The 24,613-nt window shown below is 40.7% G+C and overlaps 1 protein-coding gene across 1 annotated transcript in view; it reads left to right on the top strand.

Annotated features, from left to right (window-relative positions):
* The window catches only part of SMARCA2 (SWI/SNF related BAF chromatin remodeling complex subunit ATPase 2), a 123,995-nt gene that overhangs the window by 32,584 nt on the left and 66,798 nt on the right, over nt 1-24,613 (top strand). The window contains 15 exon segments of the mRNA XM_072151623.1: nt 2,129-2,296; nt 5,253-5,306; nt 6,538-6,668; nt 6,837-6,894; nt 8,262-8,362; nt 9,933-10,080; nt 10,583-10,746; nt 13,018-13,084; nt 14,005-14,115; nt 18,590-18,832; nt 19,591-19,704; nt 20,236-20,343; nt 22,886-22,972; nt 23,248-23,294; nt 23,794-23,960. Of these exon segments, the coding sequence (XP_072007724.1) occupies nt 2,129-2,296; nt 5,253-5,306; nt 6,538-6,668; nt 6,837-6,894; nt 8,262-8,362; nt 9,933-10,080; nt 10,583-10,746; nt 13,018-13,084; nt 14,005-14,115; nt 18,590-18,832; nt 19,591-19,704; nt 20,236-20,343; nt 22,886-22,972; nt 23,248-23,294; nt 23,794-23,960 (1,768 nt within the window).

The raw sequence follows: 24,613 nt of genomic DNA on the forward strand, positions 1-24,613 counted from the left end.
GGTTCAATACCGTATATACTCGTGTATAAGCCGAGTTTTTCAGCACAAAAAATGTGGTGAAAAACGTCCCCTCGGCTTATACACGAGTCAATACTGACTAAAATTGACTAAAAAAATAATAAACTTATATACTCACCCTCCGGTGGCCCCGATGCGCAGCGCTGCTCCCCCGATGTCATCGCGGCTCCTCTTCTGGCTTCCCGGCTGTTCTTCTTCCTTCAGCGTGCTGGGCGCCGCAATGCTCTTCTCGCGGGCGGCGCCTAGTATGACGTCAGCAGCGGCGCGTCATACTAGGCGCCGCCCGCGAGAAGAACAAGATGGCGCCCAGCAAGCTGAAGCAAGAATAGGAGCCGCGATGACATCGGGGGAGCAGCGCTGCGCTTCGGGACGCACGGTGAGTATATAACTTTATTTTTTTATTCTGCTGGGGGCACGGCTGTATACTACTGGGGGCAGGCTGTGCTGTATACTACTGGGGGCAGGCTGTGCTGTATACTACTGGGGGCAGGCTGTGCTGTATACTACTGGGGGCAGGCTGTGCTGTATACTACTGGGGGCAGGCTGTGCTGTATACTACTGGGGGCAGGCTGTGCTGTATACTACTGGGGGCAGGCTGTGCTGTATACTACTGGGGGCAGGCTGTGCTGTATACTACTGGGGGCAGGCTGTGCTGTATACTACTGGGGGCAGGCTGTGCTGTATACTACTGGGGGCAGGCTGTGCTGTATACTACTGGGGGCAGGCTGTGCTGTATACTACTGGGGGCAGGCTGTGCTGTATACTACTGGGGGCAGGCTGTGCTGTATACTACTGGGGGCAGGCTGTGCTGTATACTACTGGGGGCAGGCTGTGCTGTATACTACTGGGGGCAGGCTGTGCTGTATACTACTGGGGGCAGGCTGTGCTGTATACTACTGGGGGCAGGCTGTGCTGTATACTACTGGGGGCAGGCTGGGCTGTATACTACTGGAGGCAGGCTGGGCTGTATACTACTGGGGGCAGGCTGTGCTGTATACTACTGGGGGCAGGCTGTGCTGTATACTACTGGGGGCAGGCTGGGCTGTATACTACTGGGGGCTGGCTGGGCTGTATACTACTGGGGGCTGGCTGGCTATATAGTGGGGGGGGGGGGGGTCTGTGACCAATGCATTTCCCACCCTCGGCTTATACTCGAGTCAATAGGTTTTCCCAGTTTTTTTTAAAGTTAGGGGTCTCTGCTTATACTCGAGTATATACGGTAATCAGTTGCTGTGGGCAGTAATACAAAGAATAGTTAAAACCTTTAAAGGAAATCTACTGTCAGATTCCTTGATTGTTGAATCAAGGACAGAATCTGGGTAGATCCCAACAGCATGGTTAAAAGACTTTGTTTATTAAGAGCTGTGCTCCTTTAATTTGTTTAGTAAACTGACTTTATTTTTATGCTAATGAAGTCCAAATGCCGCGGGGGCTTGGCTATTATAAGCCTCTCGGACCACTTCCAAAATATTGCAGCAGCAGAAGGCTAATACTGAGCTATACTATGCTGCCACGAGGTTTCTGGCAGAAGGAGAAGGGTGCAGGGAAGAAGTGCTCTATAAGCGGTTATAAAGTTAGTCACTTCTAATACTGCATTTGTGTGTGAATAAATATTGTTCCTCAATGAACATTTTCTAATGAATCTTCACAGTTGTTTATTGTATCCCAAGTTGTACAAGTAATTCCATCCAAAATATTGTACAACAACTTTACTCACAAATACCTCTTTTTGATAACTAGTCTGTCACGATTTCTTTACTTGTCTGGCACCATCCCCTGGCAGTATGAGTGGGCTTTAAGGACCTTGCAGTGATTCAGTCGCATGCTTCTGACATCACTCCAGGATCTAAAGAAACACTGTCAGGAATAGGAAGGAGAGGGTAGCAGTGCAGTTTTATTTCAGAGATTGGGTCTGTTCACTTCACCCGATCTCCAGGACAGTGTTCAGGTAGGATTTGGCAGTGCTGGATCCAACTGACTTTCGGACCACAAGATGCAAGCACTTTTTAGCACTCTTTCTTGCTAGACAGATGCTTCTTACATTCTGAAAAATAAAGCAATTATGTTGTGAATCGACCAATTTCCATTCCAATCGCTTTTGTTTTAACAGGCAGAAGATGAAGAAGGGTACCGTAAGCTTATTGACCAGAAGAAGGATCGTCGTCTGGCCTACCTCCTCCAACAGACTGATGAGTATGTGGCTAATCTGACCAGTCTGGTTTGGGAGCATAAAAAAGCTCAAGCTGCTAAGGAGAAAAAGAAGAAGAGAAGAAAGAAGGTAGGGTTTCATCCAATCGCTTGTTCAAGCTTTTACACTGCGCATGCTTAGTTATGTACAGCAGGGTCCCACCAGGGAAGGAGAGCCGGCAGCCTTGGGGCACTCGCCGGACACACTGACATACTCATGCTTGACCACGGCGTGATATCACAGCCCGAGACCAGACTGACCCAATGTCCCTAAATCATCTTCTGATGCGCCGCCGTAAAAAGGCCTCGCGTCAAAAGAAGTACCCTTAATGACTGCCGTAGATTCCCAATAGGGTGGTCGTTAAGGGGTTAAACACAGGGCACATAGCTTTACATTATACATTTTCACAGAATCAACTCCCAGCTTTCAACTACTTGCAAAACATTGACCGAAAGTCTGTGAAAATTTGCAACCAATGTTGTCATTCTTTCAAAAATGGTCACTTTGTGCTGGGCAACATAAATTTCAGTCTCCGTTTATGCAGATGAATTCCCTTTTTTTTCCTTTTAATGATGCGTGTGACTAGCTATTGCACAGATGGCTGACTGTGAAGTCTAGCAAGGCTTGCTAAAATAACACCAGCAGCAAGCTGTTATTTTATCAGTTATATTCAGAAATGCCTGCATACATGTGCTCATGTACCCCTATGATGTATGTGTTATTACATTACTGAAAGGGGTTTTAAATCAACAGTAATTTACATATTTCCAAACCATCTAAATTGATGTTTATCATATTTTCTTCGGGTCTAGTTACTTTTTTTTCCTGAGCGCTATTCATGCCTTGGAGAGGACGTGTGATCCAGTTATTTGTCACAAATGTTCCTGATATCTTGTATCTATTAAACCAAAGATGCACTTTTTCTTGTTCTGAATTCTTAAAATTAAAAAAAAATAATATTGAACGGAGTCTGTCAGTTTTATTTGGTGATATTTCTTCTAAATCCATTTCTTTTTCTTAAAAAGGACCTGTCACCAGGTTTTGACCACCCTGACTAACAATGCTTGCAGATAAAGGGTTACAAGTCCTCCCTATATCACCTACAATTAGCTGCCAGTGGGGCACTGTACCTTAATTACAGACGTTTTCTGATATGTAAATTAGCTTTTCTGACTCATGTCTGGTATCTGTGACTCATCCCTCTCTCAGGTTGGCACTGAACCACACCCCATTATTCTGACTTACAGCTCTGTTTCTCTTCAAATCCCTGCTCTGCCTCCTTGTACTTAGGGGCCGTCTGCAAATTTTCAACTACAGACATATAAAGCTCTATGTACAGATGGGAAATATTGTGCCATTTTTTTTACACGGTGCCTTGTATTACATTCATGACATGTGACCAGTGATGACATTGCAGGTCCTTTAGCCTTTTAAGAATAACAAACTGTACATCATCATCTGATTTATATGAAATCACAGCAGCTGCTGTGACTTCATGTGGTCAGATACATGCATGTGGTACAGTTTACTATTATTAAGAGCTTAAAGTAACTGAATGATGTCACTCTGGTCACAGGACATGAACTGTCAGTCAATATGGCTCTATAGGAACTGGTCACTGGGTGTATATGTGCAAATGTGACAGGTTCCCTTTAAAAAAGGCATTCATTTTTAATTTCACTACTATTCCAATTGTACAACACAGCCATGTGGATTATTTCCCTTGTGGATTATTTGGATTATTATGGATATGACTTTTTTATTTTTCATGTCCATTATTCTTGAGGCTCTGTGTCACCCAATGATGCCAGCAAGAAAATAGGATTTTTGTGTCAATCACCTAAAAATAAATTTTCTGTCCTCAGAAGGGGTGTAGCAAAGGAGCTAATATTTTTAAAGGGAACCTTTCAGGCACATCTAGCTCTCCACACAGAAGGTCCTACATAATTTCCTGTAGTGACTTTCTCTGGATGATGATATTGAAATGAGTCAGTGGCACCCCCCCCCCCCCCCCAACCACTCTGCATTTTGTCAGCCGGGTGTTCCTGAGCAGTTTTGAGTCAGGCTGCAACATCCCCTTCCTCCTCTGTGCCCCCTGCACTCCACCTCCTAAAATGTAGCACAGAAAGGGTGTGAATGATATGTGCTGGGAATGTGTTTACCAAAGTAGAAAGGGGGTGTTACAGCCTGACTGAGGACAGGTCAGGCACACCCGGCTGACTTAATTCACAGGAGTCGCTGATTCATTTCAATATCGTCATGTAGAGCAACTCTCTACAGAAAATGATGTAGGACCTTCGGTTTGAGGGGGACAGATGTGTCAGACAGTTTTCTGTTAAGCACTCTGTTTCCCCAAATGAACTCATGGAGAAACATATTTTATGGGGTAGTTCCGCACTATCCCTGTTCATATATGCAAATTAGCTTTTGAGTGCACTAAGGGAATTACTATAAGGGCTCCTGCACACGATTGTGTGCACCCCATGCAAATGTCCTGTATGTTGGCCCGTTCCCACAAGCTGCTTACAGTGCAGTGGACGGGATTCTCTTCATTATATAGAAATATAATGCAAGGACATTCCCTCTACTGCCCAAACGGCTGTGCAGTAACTGTATTAACTATTACAGTTTCAGTGCCGCTGTTCATCCAGCAGAGGAAAGCTCTATATTTCCCCTGTGTGCAATAGGTGGGAACGGGCCACCATACAGCACATAAACACAGGCTGCAAGAGCCCTAAGATTCAGTGCACCCTCTCTTGTCCAGTTTCACTGCCCAGCACGTTTCATTCATCATTTATTGGCTGTGATCTTCTTCCCCTATCAAAATGGACAAGAAGTGCTTCCGAAAGCTGGCCATTTGAACTTCAAGCCCATGTTTAGATTATATATGACCCAGGAGCTGATAGATTCATTGATATGTGCCAGTTTATGTTTAATGCAAGGTATATTTTGCAAGGCTTTGTGTTTTGCATCATTGGTTATGATTATATTAACGTGTTCTAATAAATGCCTTAATCTTTTTTTTTTTTTTTTTATTCTTTTGCAGAAGGTGGAAGAAAGTACAGAAGGAACGGGATCTGGGCTTGGTCCCGATGGAGAGGTATAGTTTCCAAGTTAAATTTTTTCATATCACCTCAATATTGGTGAAAAGCCTCTACGTACCTTCTGTAAATATTTCTGTTTCCAAGAAGCACAAATATATAGGGATTGTATTGCCATTTTTTTCTTTTTTGTATTGAATGTTCTTACATGAAATTCAACTAATCTCGATCACTGCTAGAACATTGTGGCCCGACTGTAGGGACACACTCTTTCTTCCAGAAAATGTTCTGCCAGTTTTCTCCAAGTAGTGAGAGGAATTCAATGTAGCAGCTGTAAAGAATGGGTACCTTTGCTCCAGTTAAAGTCTAGGACAGTGATGGCTAACCTATGGCACTGGTGCCAGAGGTGGCACTCGGAGCCCTTTTTGCGGGCACTCAGGCCTTCACCAGAGATGACTCCAGGTATCTTCCTGCAGTCCCAGACAGCCCAGGACTTGCTGTGCACAGAGCTATTTTAAAGTGACAGCTACCTGGGACTATATTCTGCTTTATTGGTGTCCTTAGGTGCTGGTATTAATGTAAGCTGTGACAGAGAAGGGAGTATAAATGACAAATGAAATTTCTGTGTTGGCACTTTGCAATAAATAAGCGGGTCTTTGTCGTAGTTTGGGCACTCGGTCTCTAAAAGGTTTGCCATCACTGGTCTAGGACAATGGAGGGTCCCTATGGGTCATTGTAAATGACTGATTTAGGCTCAGTTAATTCAGTCTGTGTGTAGGCCAGATTTACCAGAGCAAACCTAGTATAGCCTCAGAATTCCCACTTCACTGTAACTGATGGTCCATCCTGGAGAAACTTCACTAATCACATCTCTTATATCCAAGTGCTTAATGTCAATCACAAGGGAGGAGGTGTTCAAAGGTGGGGAGAGCTTGACTTCCGTGTTAAACTCTTTCATACTGATAATAGTCCAGGCCAACTTCTGATGACAGGTTCCCTTTAACTGACATCAACTAACATTTCTTGTATGCACATACCCCAAAACATCAGGAGAGATGACCGGTACTGTTTATTTCATGAAAAACTCCATTAGTGGTTTGTTTTTTAATCTTCCAAATCAGCCTTTTTGTATCGGTCATACAAATAAATAACTTATGTTTGTGAATGGATGCTTAGAAAGGAAGTTATTTAATTTTTTTCTTAAATGGTGCATTTCAATTACCTAGTATTTTTAAAAAAATGCCTCTATTTTAAATGTACTGTATTATTACATCACTGTCCTTTTTTCAGCTAATAGATGAAAGCAGTCAGATGAGTGACTTACCTGTGAAAGTTATTCATACTGAGACAGGGAAAGTGCTGCTAGCTCCAGAAGCACCCAAAGCCAGTCAACTTGAGACTTGGCTGGAGATGAACCCAGGGTAAGTTACTGCATCAACAAATGTTTTTCTAATTTTTATGTTTATTAGTCTTATTTTTTCTTTTCCTATAGTATAACAACTAATTTGTAATATGGTTCTTGTGGTCTTAACATTTTTGAAAGGAATATTTTTCAAATTTTTTTTTATTTATTTTTTTTACCTCTTAAGATATGAAGTAGCTCCACGATCTGACAGTGAGGGAAGTAGTTCAGAGTATGAAGAAGAGGTATGTATGTCTTTACATACATTTGTAAGTGTCTGCCTATAGTCTTAGCATAAAATTATATACCCTATTTTGAAAGCAATTTACCCTAGGGTTTATATGCATTACAATTGAAAGAAAGGAAAAGGGAGAATGGTGCACATATTACAATTTACATTTCTTTATAGACTCTGCCAGCATGAAGGGAAAATTATCTACATTGTCACAAGAGAGTGCTTTCATCAAGTGTTGAGCTTGCTTACATACCAAATGATTGCAGTAGTAACTAAAGAGTTGGATATTGGAGGATATTGCTCTTAAAAAATGTAATGCCTGACTCTTTTTCTAAATAAAAAAAATAGAATAAGAAAAACTGTAGGTGAAAGGCTCTCAAAGTCATAGTTGACAATCTTTTTTTTGGTCAAATAATGCATCCTAAGAATTATTGTAGAACAATAAAAAACAAAAGGTGCCTCATGATGCGGAACAACGACAGATTAAAATCTTCTGACTATGGTCGGGCAGTGCAGATTCTTTTCATGAATAGCTTCTCCTGTCTGCTAACTGCAGTGCTCACTGCCTCCTGCTACTCCCCCTACATTACAAGACCAGCTCAGATACAGGCACTTCCTGCCAGCAAGCAGTGTGCAAAGACTTAGGCTATATTCACACGAACGTATGGGGGACGTATATACGGCCGACGTATATAAGGCCGATATACGTCCCCCATACACTCCTATGGGCGCACGGCACCCTACGGGAGCGGTACGGTGCCGCACACGTGCGGCACCGTACCGTTCCGTACCCGGGAAAAAGATAGGACCTGTCCTATCTTTTCCCGTAATACGGCGCCGTGCTCCATAGGTTGCTATGGAGAGGGGTGGGGGTGAGCTGCGCTCACCTCCTCCTCCTCTCCCCGTACACTGCCGTTGCCCGCTACGGTACGGTACGGGCGGGCAACGGCAGTGTGAATATAGCCTTACTCTACAAACTACAGATAAGAGCTGACACTGTGTTTTTACCTGAGAGTGTCATTGTGTGTTATATCCATCTCATGGATATCATCTCTTTTTCTATGTGGCAGATAGAATTTTCAGAAACAAAATAAAAGTGTAAATAAATCCTGTACCCTGATGAACTAAGCACATTATTATCACAAAGCATTTCATTTCATAGAGAAATCATGACGTGTCTCCATCATGAAAGGTCTTAGAGAGTCCCCTACCCACACTCTGTAATTATACACTGACCATCAGAGTTAAAAATTAGCTTTATTGTGTAAACATCACTAGGGAGTTCAAATTTGAGAACTTTCTTTTACTGGCAAGCCCCATTAAAGTTTCCTTAAATTGAACAAGACTGTACCACCATTCCGTTTTTGTATTTTACAGGAAGAAGATGATGAATCTAGCAGACTGGACTCTGATGAAAAGAATCGGTTGGGGCTGAATACAGAAGATCTTGCTGAGAGCAGTGCCAAGCAAATAATTGAGTATGCTTTCTTTTCTTTTTCTTTATTATAATTATTATTTATTGAGCTTATACACTTCTATCTGCACAAAGCTTGCCTAAAAAAAACCTCTCTTTAGACATCTGCTCCAGACCTTTTCTGCCTATGACCATGAGACTGCTGCAAAGTACATAATTTAATGGTGTTACTAGATCTCAGAACAGAAAACATTACATAAAACATTCTCTTATTTAGCGTTGAGTAAAAAATAAAAATTAGGGACGCATTCCCTTTAAAAGTAAAAAAACACCCTAGCCATTGGCACATACTGTCTTTGCTAGACATGCACAATACTACCAATGCTGCGTTTTGCTTTGACTTAGAAGTGTACATAGAAGGGATAGCAAATGTTCATTAAAATCGCCAAAACTAAACTGTAAGAAACCCATTATGAAAATTAGAATATTTAACTTCTACGACTACTACTTTTTTTATGAGTTTCAAATATTTTTCATATTTTCCTACACTCCTTCAAATAACAAGAGTGGGAAAAGGTACCACTGTGTCGGGAAAACTTTAAAGGGAAGCAGTTATCATGAAGGTCATTTTTACACGGGGCCTTGAGGAAGGAGGGTACTTCAAACGAGAATTGCTAGTGACAGTGAGCTGATTTAAAGGGGTTGTCTGAGTTTAAAAAAAAAATAAAATATATGTGGCCGGGAGCAGGCTGCCTAAAATAATAAAGATGTACTTACCTCCGGTATCCAGCGCTGCTGTCGCTCCGGTCCGGGCACCATGTAAACAAACATGGCCTCCAGAGCAGCGCTGCACTCAGCTTCCGGCCGGCCGTGGCCGGGTACACCTATCCGTCCCTATACACAGCATTGTGTATGGGGGCCGGAAGGTTGTCGGGTCCGGCTGGAACTGAGTCCAGCGCTGCTCCGGCGGCCATGTTTGTTTACATGGCGCCCGGACCGGAGCGACAGCAGCGCTGGATACGGGAGGGCACTGGGAGGTAAGTACAGCTTTCTTGTTTTAGTCAGCCCGCTCCCGGCCACATATAGTTTTTTTTTAAAACTTGGACAACCCCTTTAAGTGGGGAGAGGCTGAGTTAGGGGGTGGGCAATCAGTGAGGATCATGGGAAGAGCAATTGAGGAGAAGACAACTTGTAACATATAAACTGCCCCCACCACACACTGCTGGCAGAGAGCCAGGTAATAATAAAGAAATAATTAGAAAGCACTGAAATTATACAAATTCACCATACTTGAAATCATGCCTGTGGCTATTGGAACCTGTCATCAAGTAAAAATGACCCACCTGATGACAGGTTCCCTTTAAAGAACAGAATTTGAATGTAACACTCCCATGTGTCACAGAACCTCTATGCTGTATCCACTTTCAGAATTTAGACTTCTATCTAGTCCATCTCAAAGAGGAATGTGAGTTTGGATAGGTTGGAAGCATGGAGATCCAAATCATTCCAGTAGAAATACCCCAAATGTAGTTTTGCAGTGAAACCATTGTTTGCAGTTTACTTCTATAGGAATTGTCTGTATATATTTTTTTATTGCCCTTGAAGCCCAACTTATTATTTTTTTTTAACTTTAGGACTGCTAAACAAGATGTTGATGATGAGTATGGTTTACAAGCTGATGCCCGCCAGTCTCAGTCATATTACGGAGTGGCTCATGCAGTCACAGAGAGAGTGGAGAAGCAGGCATCCCTTCTTATTAATGGTACCCTTAAACATTACCAGGTACAATATGTTCTGTATCTTTTCAAAGTCACTATGTTAAATTGCATGTTAAATTGGCTTTCAGAATCATTAATATTGATGACCCATATTAGGGTAGGTCATTATTGGGGGGGGGGAGGGGTATCATATTCTTAATACAATTTCCTTCAGACATGCCAAGACATCTGATGCTCTTCCCTCTCTTATACCCTTCTGTCTATTGTTCCCTGTTATCCTAATTATAGTCTGGACATGCTGAGACCCTTCCCCTGCATGACTGGGAAGGGATAAGGGTCAGATTGCTGAGGTCCTACTTCAATCAGACGCAGGATTGAAATCAGATTCTGTATTCAATAACCATTTCACATTCACTCAATGGGAGGAGTTTGTACTTTTGTGGGTTTTTATTTCTCCAGCATTTTGCGGAAATATTCTGATTGTCTGCAGAGATCACTAGTGAGGCATTCTGGGGAGATGTGCCTTTGTACATTTTCATTCATTTTGTTTTGCTTTGCAATTTCAGATCCAGGGCTTGGAATGGATGGTTTCTCTCTATAACAACAATTTAAATGGAATTCTTGCTGATGAAATGGGGCTTGGGAAGACAATTCAGACTATTGCACTCATAACCTATCTGATGGAGCACAAAAGGCTTAATGGCCCCTATCTCATTATTGTTCCACTTTCGTAAGTAGAACATTTGTTGCTCTCAACAGATTTTTTCCCTTCTATTCCACCTCTTTTATGATAGGTTTGGCTATTAGTATGTAATAGCTCAAGTGATATTCATCTAATTTGTTAAAATGTAATAAATGCAGATATTTTTATGACACATATGTCTGCTTACAAATCCACTGTAAGGGATTCACAACTGTTTAACTTATTTATCTTTTGTGCAAAATAAAAACTCCAGCCTAGAGTATTTTAGAGGATAATTAAATTAACCTGGTCTGTCAGTCACCTCAATCACTTGCTGCTACCCCAATGTCTGGAGCTTCGGGGTGAGGTTGTCAGGTTGGGATGCCAACATGATGACCTTCCTTTAATTACTTGAAAACCGAGGACGAGAAGTCAGCAGAGGTGGCCTTATCCAAAGAAACAGTCTTGTTTCTAAGGGACCATATGACTACATTTATGAGAAATTATCTTCACACAGGAATATTTTTTTTTAATAACCTCTAATTGAAGAAATGTGTGTGTGTGTGTGTGTGTGTGTATATATATATATATGGCAGGTAAATGAAACTGAATGTGAGTGCCCAAACGAGAATACCCCTTTAAATGCTGTTGAATCATTGATCAGTTTCTCTTTGCACTCCACTATCTGGCTGCTGATATCACAGGTTGGATGGAGGTGGACTGGTGTAAGAGGTTTGTCCAAGACTGTTTGTGCAAAGTCGTAGGACAAGCAGCTCATATGGTCTTTAGTGTTGGAAGCGTGTGCTTGAGCTGCAGACTTGGGGGCTCATTCGGATACAGAGAAAAATTGAAAAGGATTCTGCGTTGACAGCCAGGGAACATGTACTAGATGGGTAACAACACTTTAGTCTCATAAAAGAATAGTGCTGTAATTTACTTAGACTTGCTGCCTGTGCTGGATTTTCTTCATTCACTGGGCGACACTGGCAGGCTTCTTGGGATTTGTAGTCTCATAATGTAAAGAAGCACTGCATGAAATAAACAGCATTTGCTGGGATCATAAGAACAAATGTACATAAAATGTTTAATAATGACATCTCTATCCTAGAAAATGTATTTTTAATGTTTTCTCTGCCAGGAGTTTCCTGAGATTTTGCTCCTCCAGTAGCCTGATTCTGTACAATCGTCAAGATTTCAGTTTATAGACAGATTCAGACATTATGTAGTTTTGACTGAAAATTGTAAGAATAATTATTCTGATATATAAAACTAAGTATGTGCAGAGGTCATAAATGGGCTACATATATATATAAGTAACGTACAAAATAATTACCAACAAACATTCATAAAAGCTCCACTAAAATATAGACAACCTTGCAAACTTTGTGACAACTTCCATTCACCAAGCATTCATTCAGACAAAAAAACTTCCATTCATATTGCTACTGTCCAACTAAAACCAACATTTTTTGAGAAGGCACATCCAACTTTCTAGTAAATTTTGATAAGATTCCAAATCTACAAGACAATTCTACTCGTATATATTCAGTCAGGTCATGCTGCCGTTTGCCTGCATCAGTCCAAATGGCCACTGCAACCAGTCCCTAACTGTATTTATTTATTTATTTTTATTTTATAGCATTTCCTACTCTTTTCAATTACCGTATATACTTGAGTATAAGCCGAGGCCACCAATTTTACCACCAAAAACTGGTAAAACCTATTGACTCAAGTATAAGTCGAGGGTGGGAAATGCATTGGTCACAGCCCCCCAGTATATAGCCAGCCCCTAGTTTGCCCAGCACATAAAAAATATAAACTTACATACTCATCTTCTGGCGCCCCCTGATGTTCGGCGCTGCTCCTCCTCTGTCTTCTCCGTTATGCTCCGTCTTCTCTGCTGTAAAAGCCGGCAGAACCGCGGCCATGTGCTCTGCCGGCCAGCGCACACTATAACTTTATCAGCAGCAACACTGCCGCATCATAGTGTGCACCGGCTGGCAGAGCACATGGCCGGGTCTCTGCCGGCTGTCACAGCAGACAGAGGAAAGAAGAGGAACCAGGTGGAGCAGAGCATCGCAGAGAAGACAGAAGAGAAGCCATGCCGAGCATCGGGGGCGCCGGAAGGTGAGTATGTAAGTTTATTTTTTTTATTGACTTGTATAAGCCGAGGTGAGGTTATCCAGCGCATTTTGTGTGCTGAAAAACTTGGCTTCTACACAAGTATATACGGTGTTCAGTTTTTCTTCAGAAGCACTTTTGAATTGTGTTTTTTGGTTAATTTTATTGACTGATTTTGAGTTGTTTTCTGTACTTTAGGACACTATCCAACTGGCAGTATGAGTTTGATAAATGGGCTCCTTCCGTGGTGAAGATTGCATACAAGGTTTGTGTGAAATTATTATTTTCATTTACATTCTTCCCTCAAGATCCTACTGCCATATAAGCTGCAGCACAGGAAAATCTCACTAAAGAGTTTGCTTCAAGAAATGTAGAACTTCATATGGACCATTATGTCTTGTATGTTTTATAGTTACCTCCCTTGTTTAATTTTCATGTGATTATCTACTGTTAAACCATTCTTTTAGATGTTTCAGGTGATTGTTTAATTTTTTGTGCTCACATTACCCCTTTCTGCAGTCCTGGTGGGATTTGGTCATAGACATGCTGATTACTGGCTTCCTCCCACAATTTCTGCAAAACTGCTTTCTCTTTTCTCTCATCCTTCCTAAGCATTTGGCTCTGGATGTCAGAGACCACGGTCACGCAAAGGGTTGAAAAGAGTTATATAGATATAGATATACAGCTCTTTGCATGGCTGATGACAATTCGAGAGAATAGGGGAAAACATAGGGGATTACATTTGTGTGGTCTGACCACTGAGACCAACACTGGTCATGAGAACAAGGTTCCTGATCCTCCCAGTTGGTGGAGCAGCAGATTGTATATTTGGCCACTTGTCCAGTTAGCAGCAACAGGGTCATCAGTCTTGTGTTTGGTGGTGGACCAGCAACCAGTCTGTGTCAACCCCTTAATTAGATGTTTTAGCAGGTCAAATGCACTCAAGCTTGTAATTCACCTTAAAAGCAAACTTGACTACCCCCTTTAATATGCTTGTCTCCTATAGAAAGATCTGCCCATCTATGCTAATATTGTTATGATATTGTCTTTGATAGAAAACTCCTGGACAGAATGGTTTAAACAAAGATGTTCAGGTTTATTATGTGTTCAGTTAATCTAGTTTTAGAACATTGTGCTAGTGTTTATGAATATATTTGTAAAATATTCCTTGCATTTTAATTTTAGGGAACGCCAGCAATGAGGCGCTCTCTGGTCCCACAGCTCCGGACTGGAAAATTTAATGTCCTCTTGACAACTTACGAATACATTATTAAAGACAAGCACATCCTTGCAAAGGTATTTATTTTATTTTTTTTCTTTCAATTTTTAGTTATAATTTTTTTATAATTTTAGTAAGCCATTCCTAAATAAAAAAATAATTTTGTCTTGCTTCGGCCTCATGCAGACAAACCGGGAGCACACGGCTTTCAATGGACAGGGCATCTGGCGAGCATTGTGTGCTGGATTGTATTATTGATTTTCATACTTTGTTATACATTTCTGTGTAATGTATTTTTTGGTGGTACTTTTATTTAACTACTAACTGCTGAAAAAGTGGAGAATTTGGACATTTGGATGTTATTTTCTCTCACTCCATTTGGTGAAGCCTGTAATTGTTTTAATATTTTAATAGATTGCATTTTAGGATGCCGGGGATACCTAAGACGTTTGCTTATTTTTTTTATTATAGCGAAACGATGGTCAAAACATTTAGAATTTTTTTCTTTTTATTAATACCCTTTTAAAAATGTTCTATAAATGATAAAAAATGTTATGCGCTCCGAAATAGGACCGATAAAAAGAACAATTTATCGCAAAAAATAAGCCTGATTTGTCATCCGAAAAATCAAATGTTATGGCTCTGAAAAGATGGTGATGCTAAAGAATATATATATATATCTATATCTCCCCCAAAAATCTCATCAATTAGCTATAGATGTCCTGAAAAGTGCATCTCATGTGGCAAAAAAATAAGCTGCTATATATGCACAAAAAATGTGCTGAAACCCCAAACTCTGCTTATACTCGAGTAAAAAAAAATATATATCAAAACTTACCTTTCCGGCTTTCCCTGCTGCTGGCTATATACTGGGGCAGGGGGCTGACTACATACTGAGGGATATGGGCTGGCAGGCTTTATACTGGGAGGCAGGTGCTGGCTATATACTATTGGGCAGGGTCTGGCAGGCTATATACTGGGGAGGCTGTGACCAATGCATTTCCTATCTTCGGCTTATATTTGAGTCAATAGGTTTTCCCAGGTTTTTAATGGTAAAATTAGGGGCCTCGGCTTATAGTTGGGTCGGCTTATACTCGAGTAGATACGGTAATTTAAAATTTAAATTGTCATTTAATATTGTGAATGATTAATTTTCCGCCGAAAATGAATGCATTGTCCAAAAATATTGCATATAACCTATAAAACACCTTAAGGGTTAAAAAACTTCTTAAAAGTGTTTTTTCATGCGTTGAGGGGTGTAGTTTTCATAATCGGGTAGTTTACGAGTCTAGCTATTACTGACACCTCTCATAGTCAATTCAAAGTTTAACAGGTCCCTTTAAATACAGGTTTTGGCTGTTTTCCAAATAATGTAAAAAATGGCACCCAAATTCAAAGACTCCTAACATTCTAAAATATGTGGAATCTTTAAAAAAAACAAGTCAACATAAAGTAGACATTTGGGATATGCAAGTTATGAATTAATTTTGGTGCTTTGACTATCTGCTTCAAAAGTAGATAATTTTTTTTCATAACCAAACACAAAAGAGATCATCCAAATTTTTTAACTAATTTGAAGTACAATGTGTCTTGTGAAAACAGGCTCAAAATCTCCTGGATATGTTAAAGCTTTCCAAAGCTATAACCACGAAACAATTTGGGCCCTATCAACAGAATATGGCCTAACTTGCTGATTGGTGGGTGTCTGAATGCGGAGACCCCCACATGTCAGGAGAACGGGGGGTACAAGTTAGCTTCGTCGGACCCCTCATCGCCATGCTTGGCAATCTCCGTCACCTCCATAGAGATGAATGGAGCAGCATGGACATGCGCAGCTGTTTACTTTGCTCATTTTGAGGAGCAACAAGGGGTCCAATGGAGGTACCTCGAACCACCCATTATTGTGATCTGTGGGGGTCTCATCACTGAGTCTCCCACTGATCAGCAAGTTTAGGGCCTAACCTATTTTGTGGGAAAACCCCTTAAAGGTACTTGAACTCTAGGGGGTCTGATCATTCATACATACCACTATTGTAACCAGTATATGAGGAATATACTGTTAACTTAACACCAGAATTTAAGTGAAATCTGGTTAGAAAAAATATTGTTTTGCATAAAGTACAAGTGAGTAATAGAAACCATAACGCATCTTATCGTAGCAAAGTGCTTCCTTCTTGTGTTACTTTGACTCTTATCATTGTGTCTTGAAATCTGCATCTGTCTGCCAAGTATCTGTTGCTTTCCGCTCTGGGAAAGTAGCCATGTGGAAGGTACAAGTTTGTTACCTTGTAACCAGAATTATATGGCAAATTTCAGAAATATACTTTTTTTTTTTTTTTGCCACAAATTTGCAAAACTATTTTGTGACTTAAATTTTCACTTTACTTTTTCTCCATTTGAGAAGTAGCCTCTTCAGATCAGATTTATCATCTGCAGACTTTTTGGTGCTTGTGAAGGTAGGACCTAACTGACCATAAAATGTGTGCAGAATTTATTGCAGCTGAGGTTAGTGGCAATATGACCAGATGAGATGAAATTACGAGCTTTCAAAGACAGTTTGGCATCATGTATTAAGTCACATGCCGGCTGCTGGGGTATGCAGAGGGCTTGCAGCAAACACCCACCGGTAACAGCACCAACCGCGGGTGTTAACCCTGTAAACCGTCATCTTGGATCCGATCTGGTTTCTGCAGATTCGTTATAGTGTATTACACTCACCGGCCACTTTATTAGGTACACCTGTCCAACTGCTCGTTAACACTTTATTTCTAATCAGCCAATCACATGGCGGCAACTCAGTGCATTTAGGCATGTAGACATAGTCAAGACAATCTCCTGCAGTTCAAACATCAGTATGGGGAAGAAAGGTGATTTGAGTGCCTTTGAACGTGGCATGGTTGTTGGTGCCAGAAGGGCTGGTCTGAGTATTTCAGAAACTGCTGATCTACTGGGATTTTCACGCACAACCATCTCTAGGGTTTACAGAGAATGGTCCGAAAAAAGAAAAAACATCCAGTGAGCGGCAGTTCTGTGGGCGGAAATGCCTTGTTGATGCCAGAGGTCAGAGGAGAATGGGCAGACTGGTTCGAGCTGATAGAAATGCAACAGTGACTCAAATCGCCACCCATTACAACCAAGGTAGGCAGAAGAGCATCTCTGAACGCACAGTACGTCGAACTTTGAGGCAGATGGGCTACAGCAGCAGAAGACCACAGCGGGTGCCACTCCTTTCAGCTAAGAACAGGAAACTGAGGCTACAATTTGCACAAGCTCATCGAAATTGGACAGTAGAAGATTGGAAAAACGTTGCCTGGTCTGATGAGTCTCGATTTCTGCTGCGACATTCGGATGGTAGGGTCAGAATTTGGCATCAACAACATGAAAGCATGGATCCATCCTGCCTTGTATCAATGGTTCAGGCTGGTGGTGGTGGTGTCATGGTGTGGGGAATATTTTCTTGCCACTCTTTGGGCCCCTTGGTACCAATTGAGCATCGTTGCAACGCCACAGCCTACCTGAATATTGTTTGTGACCATGTCCATCCCTTTATGACCACAATGTACCCAACATCTGATGGCTACTTTCAGCAGGATAATGCGCCATGTCATAAAGCTGGAATCATCTCAGACTGGTTTCTTGAACATGACAATGAGTTCACTGTACTCAAATGGCCTCCACAGTCACCAGATCTCAATCCAATAGAGCATCATTGGGATGTGGTGGAACGGGAGATTGGCATCATGGATGTGCAGCCGACAAATCTGCGGCAACTGTGTGATGCCATCATGTCAATATGGACCAAAATCTCTGAGGAATGCTTCCAGCACCTTGTTGAATCTATGCCACGAAGAATTGAGGCAGTTCTGAAGGCATGGAGTACCTAATAAAGTGGCCGGTGAGTGTATATTCGAATAGTGTGCACAAATGCCACATACTGCACTACAGTGCTTTTGCAGGATATGGTAAGAAAATCAGACCATCTGGTGTTAATGTACCCTATAGGGTCTACGAAATGGCAAAGAAATTAATGCCACTTCTTTGCCATTTTGAAAAATATAAAAAAATTAAAAAGTGATTTAAAAGGTCGTACAGTGCAAAAAATGGTAGCATTGAAAACCTCAAAAGTTGCAAAAAATGACACCACAGACAGCGCAGTACACTGAAGTATCAACAAGTTATAAGCGCCAGAAGATGGCAAAATGAAGGAGGTTTTAATTTTTGTAAATGTATGGAAACCTAAAACCTACAAATTTGTTATCCCTGTGATCACACCGACTGTGGGGCGCACAGTGAAAGTCGTGAAATCCAAGCCCACAAGAATACGGCGCAAAGACTGCATTTAGATTTTTTTTTAGAATAGAATTTTTTCTAGAATACAGAATCCTTATTTTGTGATGCTAGTTAATATTAAATAAAATTCTATAATGAAGGTTTTTTTTCATAAAGCATGAGGGTAAAAAAAATGGAGACCACTGTTCTGTTGCTATTCACAGAATATTTGTAAGTTATAGTTAGGGCTCTTTGCTTAATTGTGTTCTCTCTGTTTTTCAGATACGATGGAAGTACATGATTGTGGACGAAGGGCATCGAATGAAGAATCACCACTGCAAGCTAACACAAGTCCTGAACACCCATTATGTTGCGCCAAGGCGTATACTACTCACTGGCACACCACTCCAGAACAAACTGCCCGAGCTTTGGGCCCTTCTGAATTTCCTTCTACCTACTATCTTTAAAAGCTGCAGCACATTTGAACAGTGGTTCAATGCACCATTTGCCATGACAGGAGAGAGGGTAATAACCTAGATAACCAAGATCTGTACAGACAATCCCAGGGTTAGGTTTGTTCTTAAAGGACACCTGTCAACTAAAAATCCAGGACTAGCTTTACCTACAAATGAGAAACACTGCCTAGCCCTCTTCCATTAATGCCACTCTCAAAATCATTGAGGTAGCAGAACATACCGATAAACGCTGCCACACCATCAGCTGTCTGTGAATTCATGAGGGCGCAGTCCAGGGGGCTGCAGTCACTGCCAGCATCTGGCATGGGAGGGGCGGAGAGACAGAAGAGAGGGGAGTGCCTCATGAATACGTTGGACTGCTGCAAGATATGGCCGGTGATCGCTTATCAGTATGTTCTACAACCTCAATCATTTTGACAGTGGCATTAATGGAAGAAGGCTAGGAACAGTTTTTCATTAGTATGTAAAGCTAGTCTTATTTTTTTTAGCTAAACGGTTCCCTTTTAAGTTGATTTTGTTGTTGGAACATCTATATTTGTATCTCCATTCAATTTTTTTTTGTCTCTGTGACCAATGGATTTTGAAAATTTGGGGTTGTCATCGGAACAAGGATTAACAACAATGCTTTGTTGCAGGTTTCTTTTGATAAATCTTACACTCGATCAATGCTGCCTTTGGCAAAAGTTCAGTAAATTACCAACATCCAGAGGTCACAGTGGGCAGAAATGATTTCTTGAATATGGATAGCCCTTTAACTTTGTTTTTGTGGTTTGCTCGTTTATTGTATTTTTTTTTATCATGGTTTAGGTGGATTTAAATGAAGAAGAAACTATACTGATTATTCGCCGTCTACATAAAGTGTTGAGGCCCTTCTTGTTGAGACGGTTGAAAAAAGAAGTGGAGTCACAGTTACCAGAGAAGGTTTGTAGAAATTAGAATTTTTATTTATTGGTTCCTTTTTTCTACATCTAAAGCATTTAACATGAGCTCCGGCAGGAAGCACAGGTGCCAGTGGCATGTCCTGAGTGCCCATCAGTAGCACCACAACACACAGTTTGTCATTAACTTCTTTTTTTTTTTAATTATTATTATTATTATAGACACAGTCGCGAGAAGACATCTGTGTCTAGTATCTGTATTGCCTCACTACAGTTGCCACTGTTGTGCACTTCAATTACAGACAGAGCTTATTCAAGCTCTAGCCATAGTGTAAAACAGATATGTGGCAGTGGTGTCAAGACCCACTTCGATCACTTGATAGCCTGGGACTAAAGTACAGTAAATTCCCAACTTCCAGAGGTCCGTTTGTAACTAGTGGTCGTCTGTAAGTCGGGTGTTCTCAAGTAGGGGACCGCCTGTAAGGTGTGCCATCAGGCTGGGAACATTCAGATATTTTTTAAAAATATGTTGGTGTTTTTTGTTTGTACACTTCTTCCTTTATTTTTTTTTCAGGTTGAATATGTCATTAAATGTGATATGTCGGCTCTGCAGAAGATTCTTTACCGCCATATGCAAGGAAAAGGTATACTTCTTACCGATGGCTCAGAAAAAGATAAAAAGGTGTGTATATGAGTACAGTGCATATTAATAAGAGGGACATATGTATTTTTTCTATACATGAAGGGCAGTGACTTACATAATTCACAATTTTAAATTATACAGACTCTGGTCTTTATCTCAAACCAATCGGTGCTCTTTTTGTAAAAATATAAAAAGCTTGCCTGTGGTTTTGCTTTGGATGAACATGTGGAATTAAAGGGGTTTTCCCAACCAAACAAGTTAGGCCCTATCCGCAGGTTAGGGTTTTACTTGCGGATCGGTGGGGATCTTCGTCAGGTACTTCCGTTGCTACCCGAGATGAATGGAGCAGACAGCCGCACATGTCCGTTCTGCTCCTTTCATCATGTGGATAGGGCCTAACTTGTCTGGTGGGAACACCCCTTTAATTATTATTGCTTTAAGTGCCAATTTTTGGTTTCACATATCAATAGGACTTGGTATGTGCAACAGTTTTGTTGCCATCCTCCTCAGTTTAGCCAGGCTCTGCAGTAGCTGTGTTTCCTAACACACATCTCACACACACCTCTAGCTTGTTCACAAACTCTTCTGCAAAACCCTTTCCCTACCTTCTGCGTTTATTTTCTGCATAGTGCTATTAACCCCTAGGGCTCAAGCAGCACAAACTAAACTAAACTTAATGTACTTGTTTTACTGATGGTTTCCCTTGTTTATTACATGATGCATGCCCCTCCATGTGATGAGACCTGGAAGGCTAGAGTCTATATAAATCATGTGTGTACACTATGCAGTGTTTAGTGGACTTACTTGTGAGGGCAGACTGAATTTGACTCCGCTCAGTGCAGGTACAGGAAGAGGTTATTCTTAAAGGGAACGTGTCACCAGGGAACACATTTTCACTAAAGACAGGTTGCAGAAGCATATTACGCCTGCAGTGCAAATATGTCTTTGTTTTTTCTAAGCATTTGCATTACAATATAATTGTGTGTCATAACTTACCCTGCACCCTGACAGAACCCTCTGTGTAAAGGTGGGGCTTTGGTTTGGATGCATTTCAAAAACACAAAACGTGACTTGTCTGTCCTGCAGACATCGGAGCTCTTTGCCCCCACCTTTGTGCTCCTGTACAGCTCCTCTTTCTCCCACTGTTGTCAGCTCACCACGTTGTGACCTCTGTGAAGGAGCAGGAGAGAGGAGCTATACAGGAGCACAAAGTTTGGGGGCCAAAAACTGAGTATTGAGTACCAAACAAGCCACATGTTTTTTGAAATGCATCCAAACCAAAGTCCAACCCCTGTGACTTCACAGAGGATTTTGTCAGGTTGCAAGGTAAGTTATAACACACAATTATATTGTAATTAATACGCTTAAAAAAGGCAGAGCTTTTGCAAAGCTTAATATTATTGCAAGCATTGGTCACTTCATTTTCCCTAAGCCCATGACTAAATACCTAACGGGTTGAAACGCCTCGAGACAACATTTGAATTTTCTATGGTTATACTGTACTGTGCTACAATACTGTGTGTGAATCAATAAAGCTAAAGCCGCTTTTTTACAAGTTCTACAAGTGACTGCTGACTTTCCCTTCACAGTCTTACTTTAAACCTTTACCAACATGTGACGTACTATTACGGCTGCGGGTGTAATGGTGAGGGCTCATGGGCTGAGACCTCTCTATACATGGTGGACGTTTGCTCATAAAGTTCAATTTGTTACTCAGAAAACAAGCCCGTATACAACTCTTTACATGCAAAAATAAAAAAGGATGCTCTGAGATGGTGTATGATCCTAATACTCCAAACTTAAATATGTGGAAATCACAGATCAACCAAATTTTGCCATACGAAAAACTGGTGTGCAAACATCAAAATTGCCCCGACAAGTTTGAACGAGTGTGGGGGACCTGGTGTGAGTCGGGGGATACAAATTATTTAGTACGCAGGTTTAGGCAGGAATTGAGGGATCTTACTACTACAACATAAAGCAGCAGTGTACAGCCAATGACAGGATATAACCCTCCACTAGGGAGACTGACCCTGATCAAGATAGCTGATCAACTCTGAGGGAAACAGGAAAAAGAGATACGGAAGCTGAGAGAGTAACAGGAGGACAAACCCAAGGGGGGGGGGGGGGCTGACATGTTATTCACCTGAAGTTGATACACAGTTGAGACTAGAAATGTTGAGTTAAGACTCTAGTCACTTTAGTATTTTTTTTTATTTTGTTATTTAATTCATGTCATAGCACAACAGTACAACCAAACAGAAAAGAGACTCAGAATGATTTCATTGCAGTATCTTTATTCAATATGATGCACGAGCATGTTATACGCTGTACTGTTTTATTTATACCATTTCAATCGCTTGTATACAGATGTTGTTGTCTCAATGTAAGCTGAATCAATGCTGTGAACATGATTACTAATAAAATCAGTTAAAAAAAATTTTTAAAGGATGGGAACGGAAAATGGGCCTTGGTGTTAAACACACTGCAGTCCATTGCTAAGTATTTTCCTGTAATGTGTAGGGTTTCTGCTGCATTATTGTTATGATTAATAATCATATCTTTATGTAATATTTTATAGGGTAAAGGTGGCGCAAAGACTCTAATGAATACCATCATGCAACTTCGAAAGATTTGTAACCATCCTTTCATATTCCAGCACATTGAGGTAAGTTTAGCTACTCTCATCACACATATATATGGAACCTTTAACCCGCCTTCCCCATTACCTGCAGTTAATTTGCATATTACTAAAATAAAATATTTAACAAATTAGGTTAGGTTCCAGGATTGCTAAATGACAGATCAGGGCAGAAGCAGACACAAGGAATCTACCGTCAGATCAACTTCTGATGGTAGATTCTTCATCGTAGGTTTCCTTTATCAATATTTGTATATGGTGCGCATATTTACACCATTCAAATCTATTTTGTTTTGTTTCAGGAATCCTTTGCTGAACATCTGGGATATGCTAATGGAATCATTAATGGGTAACTAATCCTTAATGTTACAGAAGCATTTAATTATTGCGACCTCTGCTCCTTAACAAACCATATAGTTGCACTTGGGTAAATTAATGTGGAGGTTTCGTATTCACATTTGTAATAAATTTGCTGAATAAAGCTTGTAAACACAAAACACTGGTTTGTATCGTTGAAAGAATTCCACTCAGCATTCTTAGTAATTTATTATTCAGGTGGTCCCGGGTTAAGTACTAGAAGGTTCTATAATTTTGTTCTTAAGTTGAGTTTGTATGCAAGTCAGAACTGTATATTTTATCATTGTAACCCCAGCCAGAATTTTCTTGGTCTCTGTGACAATTGGATTTTAAAAATGTTGGATTGTCATAAGAACCAGGATTAATAATAAATCTTAATTGCAGTCACCTTTAATAACTGTTATAACTGTTTATTGTAGCCAAATGGCTACAGTACAGTAATTTTAAAATATCCAGGGGTACGTTTGTAATTCCTGAACTTCTTCTACCAGGCCGGATCTCTATAGAACTTCAGGAAAGTTTGAATTACTTGATCGAATACTACCAAAGCTTCGCGCCACAAATCACAGGGTCCTGCTATTCTGTCAGATGACTTCACTTATGACCATCATGGAAGACTACTTTGCTTTTAGAAACTTCCAATACCTTCGACTTGATGGTGCGTATCTACTTCTGTAAAAATGTAAAGTTCATGTGATACACTTTACAAACCGCAGATATCGCTGAACTCATGTATGCATTAAGAGAACTTTCCTTGAACGTTTATCGCACTAAATGTTTGATTTACTGAGACACTACATTCACCTTCACAAAAATTGTTAGTCATAATAAATCTGATATGAAATATAAGGTAAGCATGCCATATGTCTTGGTTAAAAAATATTTACTGTTTTGATTTTGCAGACTGTGTCTATGTTGCAGCAGAATATACTTTCTGTCTTTTACCTTTGGCTTACCTACCAAATACAGATTTATCAAAAGTACTGCAGTCCGCACTAAGTACAGTTTGCATTTTGAAAGTGCAGGATGTGCCAGATGATTGAATTTTGGCGCACCCTACAATTACCTGGTGTGTACTATTTTTTTTATGGTGCACCTTCAAGATACAGAGTTCGACACAATTCTGTTGCAAACTACAACTAAGCACTAACACGCCCCTTTAGGTGCACATTTTTTCTCTCTTGTTGAACACTGTGCAGACGGAACACAAAACTGGCACACACACTTCTTAAATACATGTGCAAGCTCCAAAGGCGTTCTTTTCAGTGCCATGTACAGAATAACAGAAAACTGGCGCAAGCACGTATATAT

Source organism: Engystomops pustulosus, chromosome 1, assembly GCF_040894005.1.
Source record: "Engystomops pustulosus chromosome 1, aEngPut4.maternal, whole genome shotgun sequence".
Classification (NCBI taxonomy): domain Eukaryota; kingdom Metazoa; phylum Chordata; class Amphibia; order Anura; family Leptodactylidae; genus Engystomops; species Engystomops pustulosus.